This window comes from Solanum tuberosum, unplaced genomic scaffold, assembly GCF_000226075.1.
Source record: "Solanum tuberosum cultivar DM 1-3 516 R44 unplaced genomic scaffold, SolTub_3.0 scf00026, whole genome shotgun sequence".
In the NCBI taxonomy this organism is placed as follows: Eukaryota; Viridiplantae; Streptophyta; class Magnoliopsida; order Solanales; family Solanaceae; genus Solanum; species Solanum tuberosum.
In genome coordinates, this window is record NW_006238952.1 from 2,711,455 (window position 1) to 2,731,060 (window position 19,606).

The window sequence follows — 19,606 nt, forward strand, 5'->3', positions numbered from 1 at the left end:
AAATGAAGATTATAGAATGATTTTTAAAAAAGAAATCATATTATTTTTCGACAAGGTTTAGAGGTTAAGAGGGATTCCTTCAAACAAATATTTTTAGTGCAAGTATTAACAATTTGGTAGGAGAAAATGAGATTAGTTAGAGTAATAAAAGAAGTGATTTTTTTAAATAAAGAAATAGATTTGAATCTTAGATGGGTGGCCCATGTGAGCTTCATTAGAATCTTAAATGGGATGTATACAGTCTCGAAGAAAATATTAAACAAATTAGATTCGTCTCTTCTCCATTTTTTCCTAATTTTTACCTGAGGGCATGTATATGACATAGATTAAATTTAGTGGTTAAGATTTAATTGATCAAAGTAAATTCTTATAACCACAAGCATATTTATGAATCACTTCCATCAGAGTCACTCTAGTCTTAATGAGCCAACCATGAATAGCTTCTCAAAGGAAGTAGCCATTGTTTTTTTAAAGATAAAGGGTTGTTCCAAAGATGTTGCTCATGAAAGATGCAGTTTTGTATAGGAATGACTGCTCTCAAGACAGCAGAAACAGTCACATAGCTTTGTTTCTGTACTCAAGAGCTTATTGTCATGACCCGCCACTTTGCACGGAGTGTTAGTTGCAGTCTAAGTCCGTGACATAAATATATAGCATCTTTCACTTCAGTCTCCCAGTCTAGGATGAATAATAGTTCCTGATTCAATTGCATCATGCATGCTATGGCACTTTGAAACTACATCAATGTCATTGTTCAAATTCATCTTGACACATGGATTTCAAAGCTATAGATACAAAATAGTAATTTGAGTCATAGCTCAGCTTTGAAATAATATGGACGTTGTCTTATTTTAGCGTCTGATTTTCTAGTTAAACTTCTCTTCCCTCAAAAGTCACCCGTTCGTTAGCCAAGTGAATCAGCATGAGAAAATCACTCTATAGTCCCGTTCTGTGTACATTTCACAGGAGAATCCTTCTTTTTTTTTCACGCCAAGATTGTAAAACAGTGTACACAACTACTCAATCTCCTAGAGGCACATTAATTCTTCAGTAGGCTCAGATTGCTACCTTATGTTTAAATACTCTACTATTTGGAGTGTTATATATGGTTGGAAGACAATCTTCCCTAACTCAAACAAAACGTCTTTCCTGATTCTTCCTTTCCTTAGACCAATCTTTTAGTTCGATTTCATTTCTGAGTTCAGGTTCTTTCCTTTAGTCAGGACCAAACAACAACCACATCGCCTCCTAATTGGTATAGTCACACATTCTGCAAACAAGATCCATATATAACAAACAAATATCGAAGAAATACATAATCTTTTCTCTTGTTTTGGTTGATTTTATCAAAGATATATATATAGCTTATGAAGGATAAGCAATTTTGTACTGATACAATCATGCTAGGAATAGATATACAAAGTTAGCAAATGAACATAAATAATGTCTTCTGAAACATGTTATGGATTGAGACTAGTTTCATCGTTTGATCTCCCAAAGCAACTATCAAAGCAGTCCAATTCCCTCAATTTCAGCAGCAAAAACAGCACAATACCACACCCAAATCCCAATGCTGCACTGGACCCCGTCAATGAAACAGCAGCACAAACCAACATAACAAAAGATTCTTCCTTTGAGTTCATATCCCTTGAAGCCATAGCCAATTCAATCCCAGCGAACAACAGAAGCACCCCTAGTATCCCAATAGGAAACTGATTCAAAATCCTCACAAATGAACTCCCAAATACCAAACCAAGAACCAATTTCCCCAATCCAAGAAACGCCACCGATGCACCACTCCTCCCACCAAATCTGTACTGTCCAGCTAGCCCCCCTGCCCCGTGGCAACACGGCATTGCCCCAAACCAAGAACCAACCAAATTCATTAACCCAACACTCACGGAGACTCTAGTAGCAGACACTTCCTTCTCCGGGAACAAATCAGCTGACAATTTACACACAGCGATCACCGAATTCAATACGGATAACGGAATCTGAGGAATCGCTCCCCGGAGAAATCCGGTTTTCCAATCTTCCCATGTGATTTTCAAAATGTGAATTTTTGATGGGCCAAATTTAATATCGTGAATGATTGAAGGATCACGAACAAAACAGAGGATCAATCCCAGTAAAAACACTATAAGAGCTGCCGGGATTGCTGATAGTGTTCGTAATCTACGCCGAACTCTACGCCGATCGTTCCTGTCTTCATCTTCATCGTCCTCAACAACTTCGCCGGAGCCGGTTACGAGTATAAGAAAAGACACACAAGTGAGAGCCAGAATAACGCCGTCAAGGCCAAGCCACGAACGTGGGGAGGTGGCGCTAGCCTTTGTAGAGGTAAAATCTTGGTTATAACGGATGTATTTGATAGCAGAGAAGGCAAAAGCGAGGCCCTGAGAAAGCTGAACTCCGCGAACAACAGGGAGGGGAATAAAGCGGTAGAAGAAGGACATGAGTCCGGTGACTCCGAGGAATAAAAGTGTGCCGGCGGTGCATATTCCGGCGGCGGCGATTTGGGGAACAGTGAGATGAGGTATTTCAGAGACGGCGACGGCAGCAATAGATTTCATGGGCTGAACAGGCATAGGGATTCCGAAAATTGCACCGGTGATGATGTTATAGAATGCAGTGAAGATAAGGGTAGTGCTGAGGTCAAGATTGCTGACTAATGTGAGTGCTAAGACAATGGGGATGTAGGTGCCTAAATCGCCGACGGAGCCACCAAGTTCGGAGAGTAAGGAGGTTTTCAGGCGGAGAGAGCCGGTGAATGGAAGGGAGGAAAGGCGGCTGCGCCACCAGTTGCGGCGGAGGAGGGGAGTAGTTTGGTCTGCCATTTTTTGCCTGTGGGAGTTGGCAGGGGAGGGACCTGTCAGTGATCACAAATGATGAAAAGAGAGTCAAGATTAAATTTTTTCTAATATAAACTCCCTTTATATTATATAGTAATTCGAATAATTCAAGATTTAAAAAATAATTTATAAATGGATTATATTGAACTTGTAGATAAAAATGCAATTTGATAGGTGACACAAATATTATGGTATGTTTAAAACCGCAGAGGGAAGGTAGTTTCCTAACTTAAACTCATTCATCATCACTTTAGAAACGTTTCAAGTGGTGAAGGTTGGAACTGTTTGTGTGCTTTAAGATGTGTGAAGATGCCGTTGATATTCGAATCTGTGATAGCAGCAGTTGATGTTGATCTACGAGAGCACAAACAAATATCTGTGCAAAATAATTGTAGAACAAGTGTAGAATTTAAGCTGGAGATAAGGAAGGAGTCATGAGAAGTACTAGTGTCGTGCTATTATTACTAATCTAAGGGAGTATGAAAGTGACCTCCCACAGGCCACAATCATCTCTTCACTACACCAAAAGGCAAAGCTGCTTTTTCTTCCGGAACTTGTTGAGTTTTTATCAAGGGGATGGTTGGTTGATTTATTATTTAATAATTTTATGGATGAGTAGGATCGAATTTATAATTTAAAAAACTGCAAAAGGGAGTGAGACAAATACAATTTAAAAAGTTAGCTGTCGAAAGTTATTAGGGGTCGTTTTAGGGTGTATAAAGACAATGTCAAATTGAATGTATTAGTACTATTTGCTTTAATTATACATTGATTTTTTTATGCATTGTTTGATTTACATAAAAATATTTATTTATAAAGATATCTTTGTATTATTAATATCATAGATTTCCATATATTGGTAATGCACACCTTAATACACAATAAAGGGGTCGTTTGATAGAGTGTATTGAAAAATTTTATGCATGCATTAGCCTTGTGTATTACTAGTACCTTGTATGATACTATTTTCCAGCCTATGTATAACTACACTCTATAGTGTATTAAGGTGTGCATTGCTAATACCATGGATCTCTAGGTATTAGCAATGCAATGGTTTTAATGCATGCATTAGCATGATTAAAACCCCAATTACCCCTCAAAACCTTTTTACATCTTTTCCACCATAGTAGTAGAGGATATCTTTGTAAATTAATTTTTTTACGCAATGCATACTATTTTTTTATGCATCAAACCAAACGATACATAAAAATAATCTATATATAATTAATGCAAGTATAACTAATTCATGCATTGCTAATGCAAGCATTACTAATACAAACATTAGTTATACATAGCTTGAAAAAATATACAAAACAAATTATCATTAATACACGTAATTAATTATTTTTGCTAATACGTTCTACTAAACAACCCCTTAATACTTTTGTCAAGGAAAAGAAAATCAAAGGCAAAAGGAAACATGAAATTGGTAGGATCCGAGGAAATCCCAAGCCCACATACGGACTAGACTTTGGACTTGGAATTAGGGCCATTGAGTTTGACAATATTTGGGCTTGGATGGTCCAATTTGATATATGGATAGTCAATCCGCCAACACTTGGACAGGTGCTAGTTGTGGATGAAATTCACAAATAACTATTTTTTGGAACACTAATTTAAACTTTGGGAAAACTGTACAAATTGGATCTATTAAGCAATGTATTTATCTAAGGGTAAACAACACAAATCTCACTAGTTTAGTGCCTAATTACCTCTCTTCCCTTCAGTTTGCATAATTACAAGTCCTACCATATTTTTCATCTCGGATACATGTATCTATCGCATCTAGATACATGTATCTGAGATCCATGTTAGTCAGATACATAACATTAGGCTTATCTAATTAAAGATTGTAACTGACAGCCATAAATTAAGGAGGAATTCACGCTTATAATAATTATGAAATATTTTGACGTATCACAACTTCTAAAAATAATTAAAATTCTGCTATTATTTTTTTGGAGATTCAACAAACTTTACACTTCGTCTTCTTGAATAATTTCGTACATTTTTTGTTCAACAATAGTCAATATCATTATTTTATAAATCTAGATACATAAGTTTGATTGTAGTTCAGATACATAGTGTGAAACTATTATAAATACACTGCCTAACTAATCTAGATACATTTTCTAACTTGTTTAAGATACATATATGATATAAGGCAGTTCAAATACAAAAGTTTTTTTTATTATATCACATATAGTTTGGTGTATATGTTAGATACACTATTTAACATATCTCATTTAATTAAACTGTATATGAGATAATTCAAATACATTAAACTAATAAGTATGACACATACATTATGTTGTTGTTAATATTAGATCAGATACATGTTATATATGTAAGTAATTCAGATACACTATAAAACATGTGTAATATATGAATTAATTAATTGTTGGATACATCCCCTTGTATCTAATATAACACAAGATTCAAAAACCATAAAATCTTAATTAATGCTGATACTTCTTAGATATACATGTATCTAATAAATAACATTGCTATATATTAGATACAAAAAATAAAAAATAACTATATCATATATATGCAATGGTAACTGATATGATATAACACAAGGATTGTAAGATAGATACATAAAGTATACTGTGAATTATGAATAGATTTTGCATTTTTTTTACATAAATATTTGAAACACCATCTTGCTCGACTTGTGTATCTGAGTTTTCAGATGTGGTCCTAGGCCTGTTCTTTAGAAGGGAATCTGGATCCCACCTCCTGGAATCTGTGATGTGCTTAGGTTCCACTTGGAAGAGCCAAAATATAAGATGACTCTACCTGTAGAACCTAGATTTATAGTTCCTTTGTGCCATACAATCAACGTTTATGTGCTTGTTGGATGCAAAGATACAAATTAAGTTGTGTGCATTATCAAGAACTTCTTTTTTGATTATACAAATCGAACAACATATCAGACTTTACCTTATGAGTATCTTGACTTCTCCTCTCCTATGTGCTTGTTTGTATCGGTTGTTCGGGCAGCATGGATGATTTAGTGAAGAAGATTTATGAGGAAGAAGGAAGAAAGAAAGAGAATGAGGAGATGAACTTGGGATAGGAGATTGATGATGACGGAAGAGAGAGTATACAGATGTGGGGGGGGGGGGAGGGGGGGGGGGGGGGGGGGGGGGGGAGATATACGGTTGGCATAGGAGTTTGAGGGACAGTTGTTAATCTTACCTTTAATTAAGGAGTTGGAATTTTAAGATAATTATTCAATACCATATTTAAGGGATTTGTGTATCTGATTTAACTTTTTAAAAATATATGGTATAATTATTAAAAAGTGGTATTATGAGTAATATTTTAAAACTATATGTAAAATATGTATATATGGTAGTTAAGTATGTCTAATTATGTAGTTCTAAAGTAGATGGAATCCAATATATTTAGTCTGATTGGACCCATGTCCTAAACTATATACTCGTCTGCTTCCTCGTTCTATTCACTGAATTACTACTTCATTATCCTTGATACCATTAGAGTATAGTAATTGAACAGTTTTTTCATTGAAACACTAACTCTAATGGTATTACGGAGTAATTGAATAGTGTTTTCACTGAAGCACCGCTTCTTCCTCTCTGATACCATCAGAATGTGCAAATATATACTTTAATGGTATCAAATAGTAAACATGGATTAATAGTTAAAAATAGGAGGTATGAAAGTAAGAGAGTAGCAAAAAGAAAATCATAAGACTAAATAATCAAAACTAAGACAAATAAGTTTTTTTTAAAGCAGAAAAAGAAAATAAAAGGAATCCCCCCTCCTACAATGTGGGTACGACATCGAATTTAGCAAGAGCCTCAGATGTTTGTTGGAATGTACTTGATTTGTCGTACTAAAAAGGAACTTTTCACTTTGACTCTTTACTAGGAGTAATACATTTGTTTCACTTGTTGGTTCGTTTTTAAACTTGTTCAAACTTAAATGATGACCTGTTCTGCAACGTTCCCTTTCTTTGACCAAGTTACCCTTCTGTAGATTACAAACATCTATCCAGCTCAGCTCATATCTGTACTTCACAAGGGTAATATTGTCTTTTTAAATATAGTCAAGACTTCAATGACAAACATCTAAACTTATATGGGAGAGCTGTTAATGTAGGCCAACATATCTAGCCGTTACACTCTCCATCTTTTTAAAAATGACATGACCGTTGGTCTCTCTTTTTGTTTCATCAAAATCACCTAATCCTCTTTGCTCTGTTTTTCTCTTCAGTTCTGATTTTTTCATTCTTCAATTTTTTCTGCAAGAAACAGAGGTTCCCCTCACTCCAATGGCTGGCGATCTTGTTTTTACCCCTGAAGAAATGGTGATTGATCAAGGTCTTGGATACCCAAAAGCCTATGCCAAGATCTGTAAAGATCGAAGCTTTGGCCCCTTCAGCCGCGGCCCTCCTTTCACTTTCACTCCATATGCTCTGCCACAACATGAGGTAACATAAAGACTCAATCTTTTTTTCCAAGATTAACTAGTATTCGCTGCCGAATTTGATTAAATTTATGTTTGGATTACTTAATCTTGCTTGCTCTGGTTCACCATAAAGAGTGGATTTATCTGTTTTCCTGGATTTTTAACACCACCCAGCACCCCCTTCCCCAAATTTGTGTTGAATTTATGGTAGATTTGCTTTTCTTGCTTCTAATTGTTAATTTAGTTGCCACTAGCAGAAGTGGCGAATGTAAGATTTAATTTCGATGGGTTCAAATTTTAAGGATCTTAGCACTGAACTCGTTGAATTTTTGAAATTATGGATTCAGAATTTAATTTGAGTTATATTTCAGTGAGGGAAATACTGGTTTTTTCCCAAAGTGGATATCATAGTTGAATTAAACCTTGTGAATTTGAATCCTTGATTTTCAAGTAGAAGCAGCCAAGTTTCAAATCACTTAACTGATCTTGGAAAACAATAATGTTTCATTTAGAACAAATGAACTTTAGCAGAATTTTGATTGGTATAGGTTTTGAGAGCCAAGGAATTGGATGACATGTTCCCTATCATTGATCCGAATGCACAACCAAACACAAAGACCAAGATTTTTATGTCTCTGTTGTGGAAGCAACTCTGCCACCTCGGGTAAGAATCAATTGTGATGCTATTCTGTTTATCCATACTGAATAACTAGGAAAAGTCTTTCTCATTCTTGATTATGACTTGAACTCCAGGAATGCGGGATTTGATCCTGAAGTATTTCGAGTAGACTCGTATGGCAATGTTCTGTATTATCATGCTGATTCAGCTTCGCCTTTGGCATGGGAAATTGATCACTGGTTTCCTTGCTCCAGTAATTACTCATCATCCTTGTGCTTTACTGCATAGACTTTAACTTATGTACATTGACAAAAAGTTACATTATCAATGATCATTTTCTGTGTTTAATGAGTTCTTTATATGTGACATTTGGTGAAATTGCAGGAGGAGGACTAACTGTTCCAAGCAATCTGAGGATAATGCAGTGGCAAGCCTGTAAGAAAAAGAATAACAAGCTGGAATTCCTTATACCCTGGTGGGATCTGCAAGTTGGTATATCGATAAACCAGTTCTTGTCCATCTTTGCTATATCAAATTCAGATTTCAGGTCGGTTGCTGTGTATATTTGTTGAGTGCATTTCCAGTTTCAAAGTGAGATTTTGCAACTGCTAGATTCTCATTGTGTCATTATTTTCAGGCGTAGAGCATTTTCCTGGTTGTTTTCTGAAGGTGAAAGTGAAGAATTGAATGCCTCACAAACTGTTGATTCACATGTTTTTCCTCAACATTTTGTTGAGTCGAAAGAAAAGATTGGCCTTGCTCCAGCAGCTGTTGTTTTATCTCGAAGGGAGTCTTTTGATTCTTCCTCAGCTCTGAAATCATTGGATATAAATAGGAGACCAAGATCAAACACTCCTATTGTTGGTTAGTTTCTAAAAAATCAAAGACCATAACCTGTTTTCTTGGTTTCAATGTCGTGTGAAACAAGTCATTGTTTCTTTGGTTTTTCCTTTTAATGAGCTTTGTTTTTTTGGTTTCTCTGTTGTGACAGCTTGTAAGAGATCAAAAACTGATCTGAAAGAAAATGAAGATCCAGGCATGGTAACCAATCCATACCAGGCTATTGTGATAGCTAGAGATTCTTTGAGACACAGAGAAGAGACAGCAAAGATGCAGGCAGAAATACAGAAATTAGATGATGAAGTAGGTGAATTGAAGCAGAAGACTGAGGAGGAGAAAGCAGCTGTACAAGATTTGGAGCTAATCCTAACAAAGAAAAGAAGGAGAGCTGAGAAGTGTCGACGACTAGCTGAGGCACAATCTTCTTATAAATCTATGCTTGAGAAGATGATTCGAGATGCCATGCACCAGTAAGATCTCTGGAATGACATGTCAACTAGAAAAATAGAAATCCATTTAGTGTGTGTGATTATATGCTCTTCTTAGTCTCTTACTCTACTGGTTTATGTGATTTGCAGGAGTATTGTGTATAAAGAACAAGTGAGGTTGAATCAGGCAGCAGCTAATGCCCTTATGGCAAGACTCGAAGCTCAAAGAGCAATTTGTGATTCTGCAGAGAGAGACCTACACAGGAGATTCAAACAGAGAGATGAACTCGAGCAACAGATAAGACCTGAGTGGGACCAAACAAGAAAAAGATCAAGAATGGATGAATTTCCGGGTGGAGAGGGAGATGAGAAGACTCTTCTTCTTCTACCTGGCAGCTGCTCAAGGGCAGAATCAGAGAAAGATGATACAAGAGTTCTATGCTTGCCCGAGATGAACCCCAAGGACATTATGCATAAGGAATTAAGAGTATTTTTGGAGGAAGAGCAGAAAGCATACGAGGCTAGACCATCTCTAAATGGAGGACAAGAGAAAGAAACTAATCACAGAATCAGCATGGGAATCCCCTCTGATCGCAGTAACAACGCTAATCTGCAGGCAAAGGATGAGGATCCAACAGATCAGAAGGTTCAAAACATAGAGATACAAGAAGAAAAAGAAGAGATAACTTGCAACCGTGGGTTTCCCACTTTTCATGAAACTGAAAGACAGGAGGAGGACGAAGAGAGCAGACAGCAGCGTGGAAAAGGAAATGTTGAAAAATGGCTTCAGTTGCTTTTGGATAACTCTGAAGAACCTACCGACTTTGGTCTTCAGACTGCTGAGGAGAATGATTGTGGTAAGAGAACTCTTAATGTAGGAGAAGATGAAACTAATGAGATTGATGGCACGATAACAAAGCTGAATATCAAGTATCCACAAAAGGAGATGAAGATATCTGAATCTGAGGAGGCAGAAATAGCTGAGGATGTGAAACAGCCGCAGAAGGTGCAAATTCAAAAAGAAGCTGTCCAACAGGAAGAAGAAACAAAAAGAGAGGAAGTTGTTCAAATGGCAGCCAGGAAATCATTCTCAAACAGAGGAAATGGGAAAAAGGAAGAAAGAACTGAACTTAAAGGTCAAAATTTACTATGCAGGAATCCTCCTCCTTACAGTTTGATTCCAGAAAGGAGGGCCAGTGATGTAGGTTCTGCTTCTAAGGGAGTAGGGAGATCTAGCAGCTGCGAAAGGACTGCAAGGAAGAGTGAAAAGGATAAGGAAAGGGAACTCTCGAGGTCTGACAGTGTTAGGTTGTTTAGGCGTATCCCATCCTCGCCATCTCTCCTTTTGAGTGGCATGAAAAAGAGAGTGGATTGCATGAGGAAGAAGCCATCAGTCATTGGTGATGATAGTGATGAAAGTCTGGTCGGAGGTAATATTGGCTTCATAAAATCATCCATCAAAACAATCAAGAGAGCAGTGAAGATGTAGGTTTGCATATAGAATTAAATTTTCGTGTTACCACCAAACGAGTGTGTGAATGGTGCTTTGTGCTTGATTTCTTTGTACGATAGTGTACAATCTATTATTCTTTTGAAGGATTTGTAATAACAGCTTGTTGTTTGGTGTAAAGATTTCTAATAAAGTGACTATATTGAATTCCCTTGGGAGTATGGAAGATGACATGTCCGGTTATGCTAAAAACCAAGGCAAAATCAGATTGTGCAGAAAAATAAGAGGTAAGATTTCTCGCACAACTCTTTCTGTCGACAATTTTAAAAAGAATAGCGGTTTGCTGGTCAGTGAAAACATTGACAACAAAAAATACATGACCTCAGTGCTTTATTGTTGATCCATTGAGATCAGATACCACAGAGCTAACCAATAGTGAAATCATATCTTTAGTGCATCCATTATGTAGTGTAAACTTACCTTTTCTTAACTTTATTAACTTTTTTTCAGCAGACAATACAAAACATCCTTCTCCTTCGGACATTATATTTGAAGGAAAGGTTTATGAGAAACCAATGTTTGTTTTCATGACCCTTCAGGTTCATGCAGTTTCACAAGCAAGAACCTATACTATAATCTAGCCAAGCCTCCTCGCTGTATGAGCACTACAATCATACCACCACCAAGATATACGAGTTTCTAAAACAACTTCGCTAAAGTAACCAAGAACTAGCCCCTATCTTCAAGTATGGGAGAAAGGTCTGTGCTATATACAGTAAATAAGGCATCTCTATGATGAGTATTACAAAATTGTCTTTGACATTGTAAACATTTCACAATATTCTAGCTTTCGAGAGCATTACCACAGGGGAAACAAACATTCCTGCAGAAGGGCAGTTGATGTTATCTGCAGAAGCAACAGACGTGCAGTGCCTGGCTGTGGATGAGATTTTATCTGGGATAGCAACCTTGGGGTGTGTTGAGTACTCTATCCAGGAGCTAAAACACCTAGCTCTGCCCGTCACCACAAACAGATACTATTTTGCCACTTGTGAATCAATTCTTTCTGCTTATGAATTTCAAGTTTCTCCCAAATAGTTTTCATCCCCACATGTGCATCTTCCATCCTTAAAATGGTGGAATTGCTCAGTATCTCTAACTGCAATCTCCCTCCGAACAACCTCAGAGATAAACTTGATTGTGTCGTGACAGCTCTTGCACATATAAAGATTCTTTGTGACCCAAATAGGTGTCCCTGGAGCTGTATTTATAAGACCAAATGCAATAGCTAGTCTCTCACTGTGTCCACAAAAGATCTCGGCTTTTGAATCATTAACTTCATTTACTGTATATCTTTCTGATTTACTAGGATGTGCTGCCTTCATTTTTTCATAAAATCCTTCTAGAACTGCATTAATATCCTTGCTTTGGGGGTGTAAGTTATCACCACTAAGAAATGCATGTACATTTCCCTTTACTTCTATCCAGCTGCAACCAGGATCAATAGTCAGTCCCTTTTCTATCATAATCTTCCTTAATCTTACAACTTCATTCCATCTACCATTGTCAGAATAGAAGTTGCAGAGGAGAACATAATATCCCACACCTCTCTCATCTGTTTCAAGAATGTGTCTAGCTGCTAGTTCTCCAAGTTCAACCTGCCTGTGGATCCTACACGCATTTAATAAAGCCCCCCAGATAGCAGAATCGGGTTTCACAGGCAATGATAGAATAAAATCATAAGCATCGTCCACTAGACCTGCACGGCCTAGCAGATCAACCACACAAGCATAATGCTTCAGATTCGGAACAATACAATACCTACTCTCCATGCTATTCAAATAATCAAGGCCTTCAGTAACCAAATCAGATCTACTACAAGCACGTAACAGAGAAATGAAAGTAATTTCGTCTGGCTTTACTCTTGAAGTTATCATTCCATCAAAAAGCTCGATTGCAAGTGCACCTTGCCCTCGCTGGGCATAGCCAGTCAGCAAGATATTCCAAGCAGTAACATCCTCTTTCTGCGTATTAAACAGATTCAGTGCTGGGGCCATCCTTCCACACCTCACGTAGAAGTCAAGGAGTGCATTGGGTAAAAAACCATGAAATTCCATTCCGTTTCTCAATACATATGCATGTATTTCTTTACCACACATCAGTGCACCGATTCTAGAACATGCAGAGAGGACAGACATTAAGGTAACAGAATTGGGATCCTGATGGCGTTTCATTTCTCTAAAAAAAATTAAAGCTTCCAAACTGCGATTATTTATCCGTAGACCAAGAATGATAGAAGTCCAAGATATGACGTTTTTATCCGGTATCCTGTGAAAAATTTCCAATGCCTTGTCAATACAGTTGCACTTGGAATACAAGTCGATCAGAGTGTTTGAGACAATCACGTATGCTATAAGTCCTCTCCTTTCGGCTAGATGTTGAAGCTTAACACCCATTTCTAGAAGGCCCAATGAAGTACAGGCAGATAGAACAGAAGCTATAGTAATTTCATCCGGCATGACACCTTCTAGTTCCATCATTTTGTACGTCTTAATGGCCTTCTCAGGAAACCCATTACTCTCATAACCCGAGATCATTGCTGTCCATGAAACTACATCTTTACATTGTATCCTATCAAAGATCTTTTCTGCTTCCTCCCAGCTCCCAATAGCTGAATAAAGTTGAATGAGAGAGTTGTGCGCCGAAACATCACTATAAAAGTCCATTCTTGACACATACCCGTGAAGTGCTCTCCCTAACCTCTCATCCCCAAGAGCCTCACAAGCTGAAATCACACTTGTCATGGTCATCAAATCCGGAAAAAAGCCAAATTCCCTCATTGAGGAGAACAACATTAACCCCTCCAAAAACTCACCATTCTCAAAGTAACCCGAAATCATAGCATTCCAAGAAATTCTATCTCTCTTAGACATTCCATCAAACAGCACTCTTGCACTGCAAACATCACCACACTTAACATACATTGTAATCAATGCATTAACGACATCGATTTCCGAATCATAGCTAAAACGTATTACATGAGCATGTATCTCCCTGCCCATTCTCCAATCAGGCAAACCCCCACAAGTCCTCAAGACACAAGGAAAAGTATAGACATCAGGCCTAATTCCAACCCACAACATCCGTTGATACAAATCTAAAGCCTCATCAAAATACCCATTTTTCGCATACCCACCAATCAAAACATTCCAAGAAAAAACATCCCTCTCCTCCATTTTCCCAAAAACATACCAAGCATCACCCAAATTCCCCAACCTGACAAACATACTCAGCAAGGCATTTCCAAGCCTCAAGCTCAACTGGGTCATACAGTTGAGTATGCAAGAAAATACTTCACACGCCTCATTCGATGCTCTCTTGAATTCGCACAGCCTAGCTAAAGAAACAAAAGTGTCTTCTTCTATGGTGCCATGAAGGTCCTTTATTGACTTCAAGAACACTATTGCTTGTTCCAGCTGGCTGTGGAAGCATAATTGGATAAGATGGGAATTTGGGTCAGTGGTGGGAGTAGAGGTGGAGGAGGAACTGAGGATAGAATTTTGGTGGGGTTTTTTAAGGGAAAAAAGGTGGGATTTTTGGAAGATATGAGAGAAATTTAGAGATTTTGATGAATGGAGTTTAGAGAATTGAGGGTTTTGGGGGTCTAAAGGGAGAGATATTGTTGGGGTTTTAGCAGAGACCGCCGCCATATTGGGAGGTGTAGTAGAGAAGGAGCATGTCGGATTTTAATTTTTCCGGCGGGGTTTTAGGAGAATGTTTAAACGGCTATCAAACACCAGGGGTTTAGCCGATAAGAGATACTTTGAATATCCCCATACGACGTCGTTAAGAATTTGTTATATTTTAGCCAACTATATAGTCTATCATTTCTTCTTCTTTAAATTTAATTGGCCATTTCATTTCAATTTAAACAAGCATATTTATTACGGATTTTATAGGAAAGTTCCTCTCAAACAATTTGTTGTTAGGCTAGGCAAGACAAATTATTCTTAAATAAATTAACCGCTTATCTGTACTCGATAGTTATACTAAATTATATTACTAATATAATTGACCTTGATGCTTATGATGATCCTCTAGGTTCAGATATGATAGTCTTCCTATGACATCTCACACCTGTCATAATAGAATATATAAGCAAAACAATGTATAGTTATTTTCCCTCATATGATAGATAGCTGGTAGCTTCTAAGCTCAAGCTATTTGAAATTGAATTGCTAGTTTTTTCTTGTTTTCAATAGAATGGTATTTCTTGTCCCCCTATCAAATAAAGTAGAGGAAGAACACAAAGAGAGATTTATCTAATTAATTGACTAGCTAGCTTCACTAAGACTCATTCAACCTTCTATAACGATTTTCGGATCATTTTATTCATTAATTTCTTCTCAATCTCTCCCCAAGAGAAGGAAAAAAAGGACAAATGATATTGATAAGTCTAATGGAGAAAGAATGTCTGATACACTTAGATAATAGCCCTCTCAAAGAGTGGAGATATTTTTTCCTTTTGACAAAAGAACAAATTTAGATAAACATATCTTCAATAAATTAAATATAAGATACAAAGTCTCTTTTTTTGTTCCGTTTTCATGAGTCACGTACAACGACATAGAAAGATATTAAAATAATTAAAGCTTATTATATGAATCTTAATTAGTAGTTCTAGTACTTTTTGCATTGACTTGTCCCCTGCACCTATTACAAATTGAACACCAATTTTTTTCTTATCAGGACAAAGATTTCCTCCACTTGTTAGGTGTTCTGCCTCTAACAAGCCTAGTCTTCATATCCCCTGGAGTTTGTCTTGCAACATATCCCACATCAGTTTCTCTATCAATCTCTCCAATTTTATCAACCTTATTCACTAAAGAAGGCACAATTATCTTCTTCCAACCAAACAAACCACTTCCTCGTTTCTTCTCTAACAACTTCTCAATTTGCGATTGCATTGTCATACACTGACTCTGTAGCCTCAGGACATCTTCCTTTAGCCTCTTTATCTCCATTTGCTGAACGTTCATTTCGCGCTTTGACATACACCGAGCTGGAGGCTCAATTAGTCCTAGCTGATTGGGGCTTCGCGTTCCGCTTATAAAAGAACCACTCCAATCAATTTGATGCTTGTTAACCTTTGTTTGTTCGGATAACAACACTTGAATTATTGCCCGTACTGGTAAACGTTCGTTTTGCGCTGCGTGCAGAGATGCCTCTGGCGACAGCTTTCTGCTGTCGATCAATCTACATAGAGTTTTTCTCTCTTGTTTTGACACCCCGGGATGTGTCTGCCATATTTTCAAGTCATTTCTCTCAAAATCCCATATGGATTAGCATTAAATAATTTTTTTGAAAAGAATCACATTTGAGTATATCAATTATTTTGTATAGTCACACACAGAACAGTATCAAACAAATTAGAGTTGGCTACATGAATTTTCATTTCTTCACTAAGTTCATTTTATATCATTAGTCACAGAAATATCATACAATCCTTTCATCCCAAGTTAGGTGACTTAGTTTGATTGGATGTGGAGTTTAAAAAATAAAGAAAAATTTTGTGGTCATAGATTAAAAATGTGTAATGCTTTAAACTTACTAAATATAGAAGGAAAGTGAGACAGAGTGAGTAACATTGTCATGTTTTGAAGTCACACATACTTTTGGTATGTTTCAAAAAGTTTTTCTTTCTTAAACTCTCAACTCGGATTTTATAAAGAGTTACTGTAATTAAAATTCAACAAAAAAAAGACAGTTTTTCACTTACTTTGAGGTAGGTATCAATGGCTCTGTACAAGCCATCATCTGTATAACGAGCATGGGCAGGAAGTGCATCAGCAAGTCCAAAAAACTCGGTCAATGTCAAATTAGCATCAACAGCAGCTTCAGCTAAGTAATTATCCACAAGTTTAGCAACCTTAATTAAAGCAGATCCACTTCTGACACTTTCATCCAAATTCATAAACCTCTTAACCAACCTAAGAACAAGTTCAACATCCAATAATGTCCCACACGTATGAACAAATGACGGTATTAATAACTCTTTCAATGAAGCCTGGTCCAATTGCCATGATATCCTTTTCTCCAAATCCACCCGGTAACTTGGCTCCACCCGAACCATATTCGCTACCCGAAGCAACCGTAAAAGGAAATTGCACGGAATCGAATCCTTCTCCGGCGGGAGAATTCCGACTAATGTTTCCACGAAAAACCTCTTCTTCATCCATATCGCCGTTACACTTTCCGGTGAGTCCTCAAAATCTTTCGGGCCCATAAAAACTTCTGAACCTGTCAAAAGAGTGCATAATTGAGTGAGCATCTGAAATATTAATTAAAGCAAATGTACTCAGATAGTCAACTAACTAAGATATGTATAAAAAGAATTTCTATAAATACCTTCGTCATTAGAAAGGTCAGGGAGCCATTTAGAGGCGTAGTGAGTAATAATTGAGCCAATGAGTTCAGGACGGACACCTTTGGCTTTAATACCGGAAAGTGTCTTGACAAAATAGTCCATGTCGAGGATACATGTGTCGTCGAACCAACATTCGGCCGAGAAATGCGTGGATTTGCCGGTAAGATTTACGGATTCCGGTGATAGTTTCATCATTTTTGGAGTTTGTGTGAACATACATACACTAGCTAGTAGTAATTCATATAGATGAAAGAAGATTTCTGGCCAATGATGTTTTTTTTTCCTTTCTTGTTGTTACGTGAGGTTTATTACCTCAAGTGGATAAAAAACTGTAGGGAGTGACAGCACCACATAATGGTGACAACATTGTTTTTATCTGTTGTTGACAATAATACCCTCAAACACATTGTTTTAGCTTCTCTCATTCTTTTTATTAAGCATAATGATGTGAATCGGGCTTATTGTATTTTGTATCCAATGTCAAGTAGTTCCGGTTCCCTCAATCGTTGATGTGTTGAGAAGTGCATTATTGAAACTTAAAGACCGAAGTAACCACACCAGCATTTACCTGGAAAAGCAATTAAATTAAAGAGCATCAAGTCGAATTAATTTATCTTTGTTATGAAATAAACTTGACCGGTTGTTGCTCCAACACTTGAATTTCGATAGTACTTTAAAAATTCATAAACTCACTAACTTTAAATTCTGAATGCGCTTCAACTTTGGAAAGTAGTTTTTGTAGTGAAGATTTGGTAAGATGTAGTTGTTGACCGTTAGTGGCTTGAACATGAGTGTGGTAGGAAGAGGAGGGATGGCAAAAGGAATAAAGGGGAAGGTGTGGGGGAGTAGTGAAGACAAATTAAAATGATAAAGTGCAAGTCATTTTCCTTTCTCGTGTGGGAGTTTTATGAATTTTGTTCTCTATTCAGCAGAGAAACAGCCATGATATGTCACTATTTACTCAACGGAATATTAGCATTAATTTTACTTGTCTTCCTTCCTCTTCACCTCGGCCCATTAATTGCTCTACCCACACCCTTGGCTTCTAAATTTGTTTCTTTCTCTTTTTCTTGCTGGCAATTTGGCTATCATGTGCTGGGAAAAGTACGGCGGAAACACAATTGGGACTATGCTACATAGTGTTGTGAGGAATATCCAATGGGCAAGCGGGTTAAACTGAATTTAGGCACATCAAAATAGATTAAGTGAAATTATTTAGACTTACATAGTTGGATTAAGATGGAATAAATGATAAGTCATAGGCGTGAGCGTTCAATACTACCAAGTACCAAATTTTAATTGATATTCTTGTATTTCTTATCATTTGCTTAATTACAAAATAAAACTAGGATGAAAAAAAAGAGATCATTTTGTTGTGGCTATATAACAAACAAAGGAGAAGATATTTTATTTGGGAAAATTTTCAAAACAACAATATTTTAACTTTTAGTGTGACTCCTTAGCAACTGTTTCATTATTTATTAAAAATGTCATTATTTTAGTTTGTTAAGGGATTAGTTACGTATTTATTTTATTTTGATTAATTTGAAAGAATTCAAATAATTAATAACAGAACAGAGAAAATTATGGAACAAAAAAATTCAAAAAAGGTAAAAAAGATTTTAAATACAAATTAGTTACGTTTTGAAAAGAGCATAAATAGTCATCTTTCTATCGAGCGTTTTTTTGCTTTCTTTTTAAGAACATAAAAAAAATAATTTAAAATAATTTAGTTTGTCTTTCGAATCATTCATCTGATAACTTTCAAAGCTTCTTCAAGTTGAATACGGCATATTTTTTAAACGAAATTTTTCAAAATTGACGACTATAAATTTGTCACATCCAATGAACAATCGAAAAAAATCAGGTATTTTTTTTCAATTTTTTTATTTGGGAAAATTTTCAAAACAACAATATTTTAGCTTTAAGTGGGACTCCTTAGCAACATTTTCATTATTTATTTAAAATGTCATTATTTTAGTTTGTTAAGGGATTAGTTACGTATTTATTTTATTTTGATTAATTTGAAAGAATACAAATAATTAATAACAGAACAGAGAAAATTATGGAACAAAAAAATTCAAAAAAGGTAAAAAAGATTTTAAATACAAATTAGTTACGTTTTGAAAAGAGCATAAATAGTCATCTTTCTATCGAGCGTTTTTTTGCTTTCTTTTTAAGAACATAAAAAAAATAATTTAAAATAATTTAGTTTGTCTTTCGAATCATTCATCTGATAACTTTCAAAGCTTCTTCAAGTTGAATACGGCATATTTTTGAAACAAAATTTTTCAAAATTGACGACTATAAATTTGTCACATCCAATGAACAATCGAAAAAAATCAGGTATTTTTTTTCAATTTTTTTATTTGTTTGGATGAGATATTCGTATATGTCGAGTACAAAAGTGTTTTTTTTTTATTGAATCAGTGAAATCTTTGTATGTATTGAGATTTATAGCTTTTTTCGGTTATTTTGTATCCAAATTATGATGTATAACGAATGAAATTGTCTTTTTTAGTTTAGTAGCTGTTTTTTCTGTTTGAATGC

The 19,606-nt window shown here is 36.2% G+C and overlaps 4 protein-coding genes across 4 annotated transcripts; 1 reads left to right on the forward strand and 3 right to left on the reverse strand.

Moving 5' to 3' along the window:
* Nucleotides 1-1,303: 1,303 nt before the first annotated feature.
* Nucleotides 1,304-3,244, reverse strand: LOC102583581 (molybdate transporter 2). Its single transcript, XM_006341599.2, has one exon. It carries the CDS (start codon nt 2,835-2,837, stop codon nt 1,461-1,463), a length of 1,377 nt encoding a protein of 458 aa, XP_006341661.1. The 5' UTR covers nt 2,838-3,244; the 3' UTR covers nt 1,304-1,460.
* Nucleotides 3,245-7,050: 3,806 nt separating this feature from the next.
* LOC102583913 (uncharacterized) lies at nt 7,051-10,839 on the forward strand. Its single transcript, XM_006341600.2, has 7 exons — nt 7,051-7,314; nt 7,841-7,956; nt 8,046-8,164; nt 8,296-8,458; nt 8,549-8,775; nt 8,903-9,221; nt 9,330-10,839. The coding sequence occupies exons 1-7, from the start codon at nt 7,156-7,158 to the stop codon at nt 10,666-10,668; spliced, it is 2,442 nt and encodes an 813-aa protein (XP_006341662.1). The 5' UTR covers nt 7,051-7,155; the 3' UTR covers nt 10,669-10,839.
* Nucleotides 10,840-11,103: 264 nt separating this feature from the next.
* On the reverse strand, nt 11,104-14,478 carry LOC102584228 (pentatricopeptide repeat-containing protein At1g15510, chloroplastic). Its single transcript, XM_006341601.2, has one exon. It carries the CDS (start codon nt 14,337-14,339, stop codon nt 11,709-11,711), a length of 2,631 nt encoding a protein of 876 aa, XP_006341663.1. The 5' UTR covers nt 14,340-14,478; the 3' UTR covers nt 11,104-11,708.
* Nucleotides 14,479-15,186: 708 nt separating this feature from the next.
* Nucleotides 15,187-17,344, reverse strand: LOC102584568 (root phototropism protein 3-like). Its single transcript, XM_006341602.2, has 3 exons — nt 17,038-17,344; nt 16,409-16,929; nt 15,187-15,929 (listed from the first exon to the last, which is right to left on the reverse strand). Exons 1-3 carry the CDS (start codon nt 17,270-17,272, stop codon nt 15,375-15,377), a joined length of 1,311 nt encoding a protein of 436 aa, XP_006341664.1. The 5' UTR covers nt 17,273-17,344; the 3' UTR covers nt 15,187-15,374.
* Nucleotides 17,345-19,606: the final 2,262 nt, after the last annotated feature.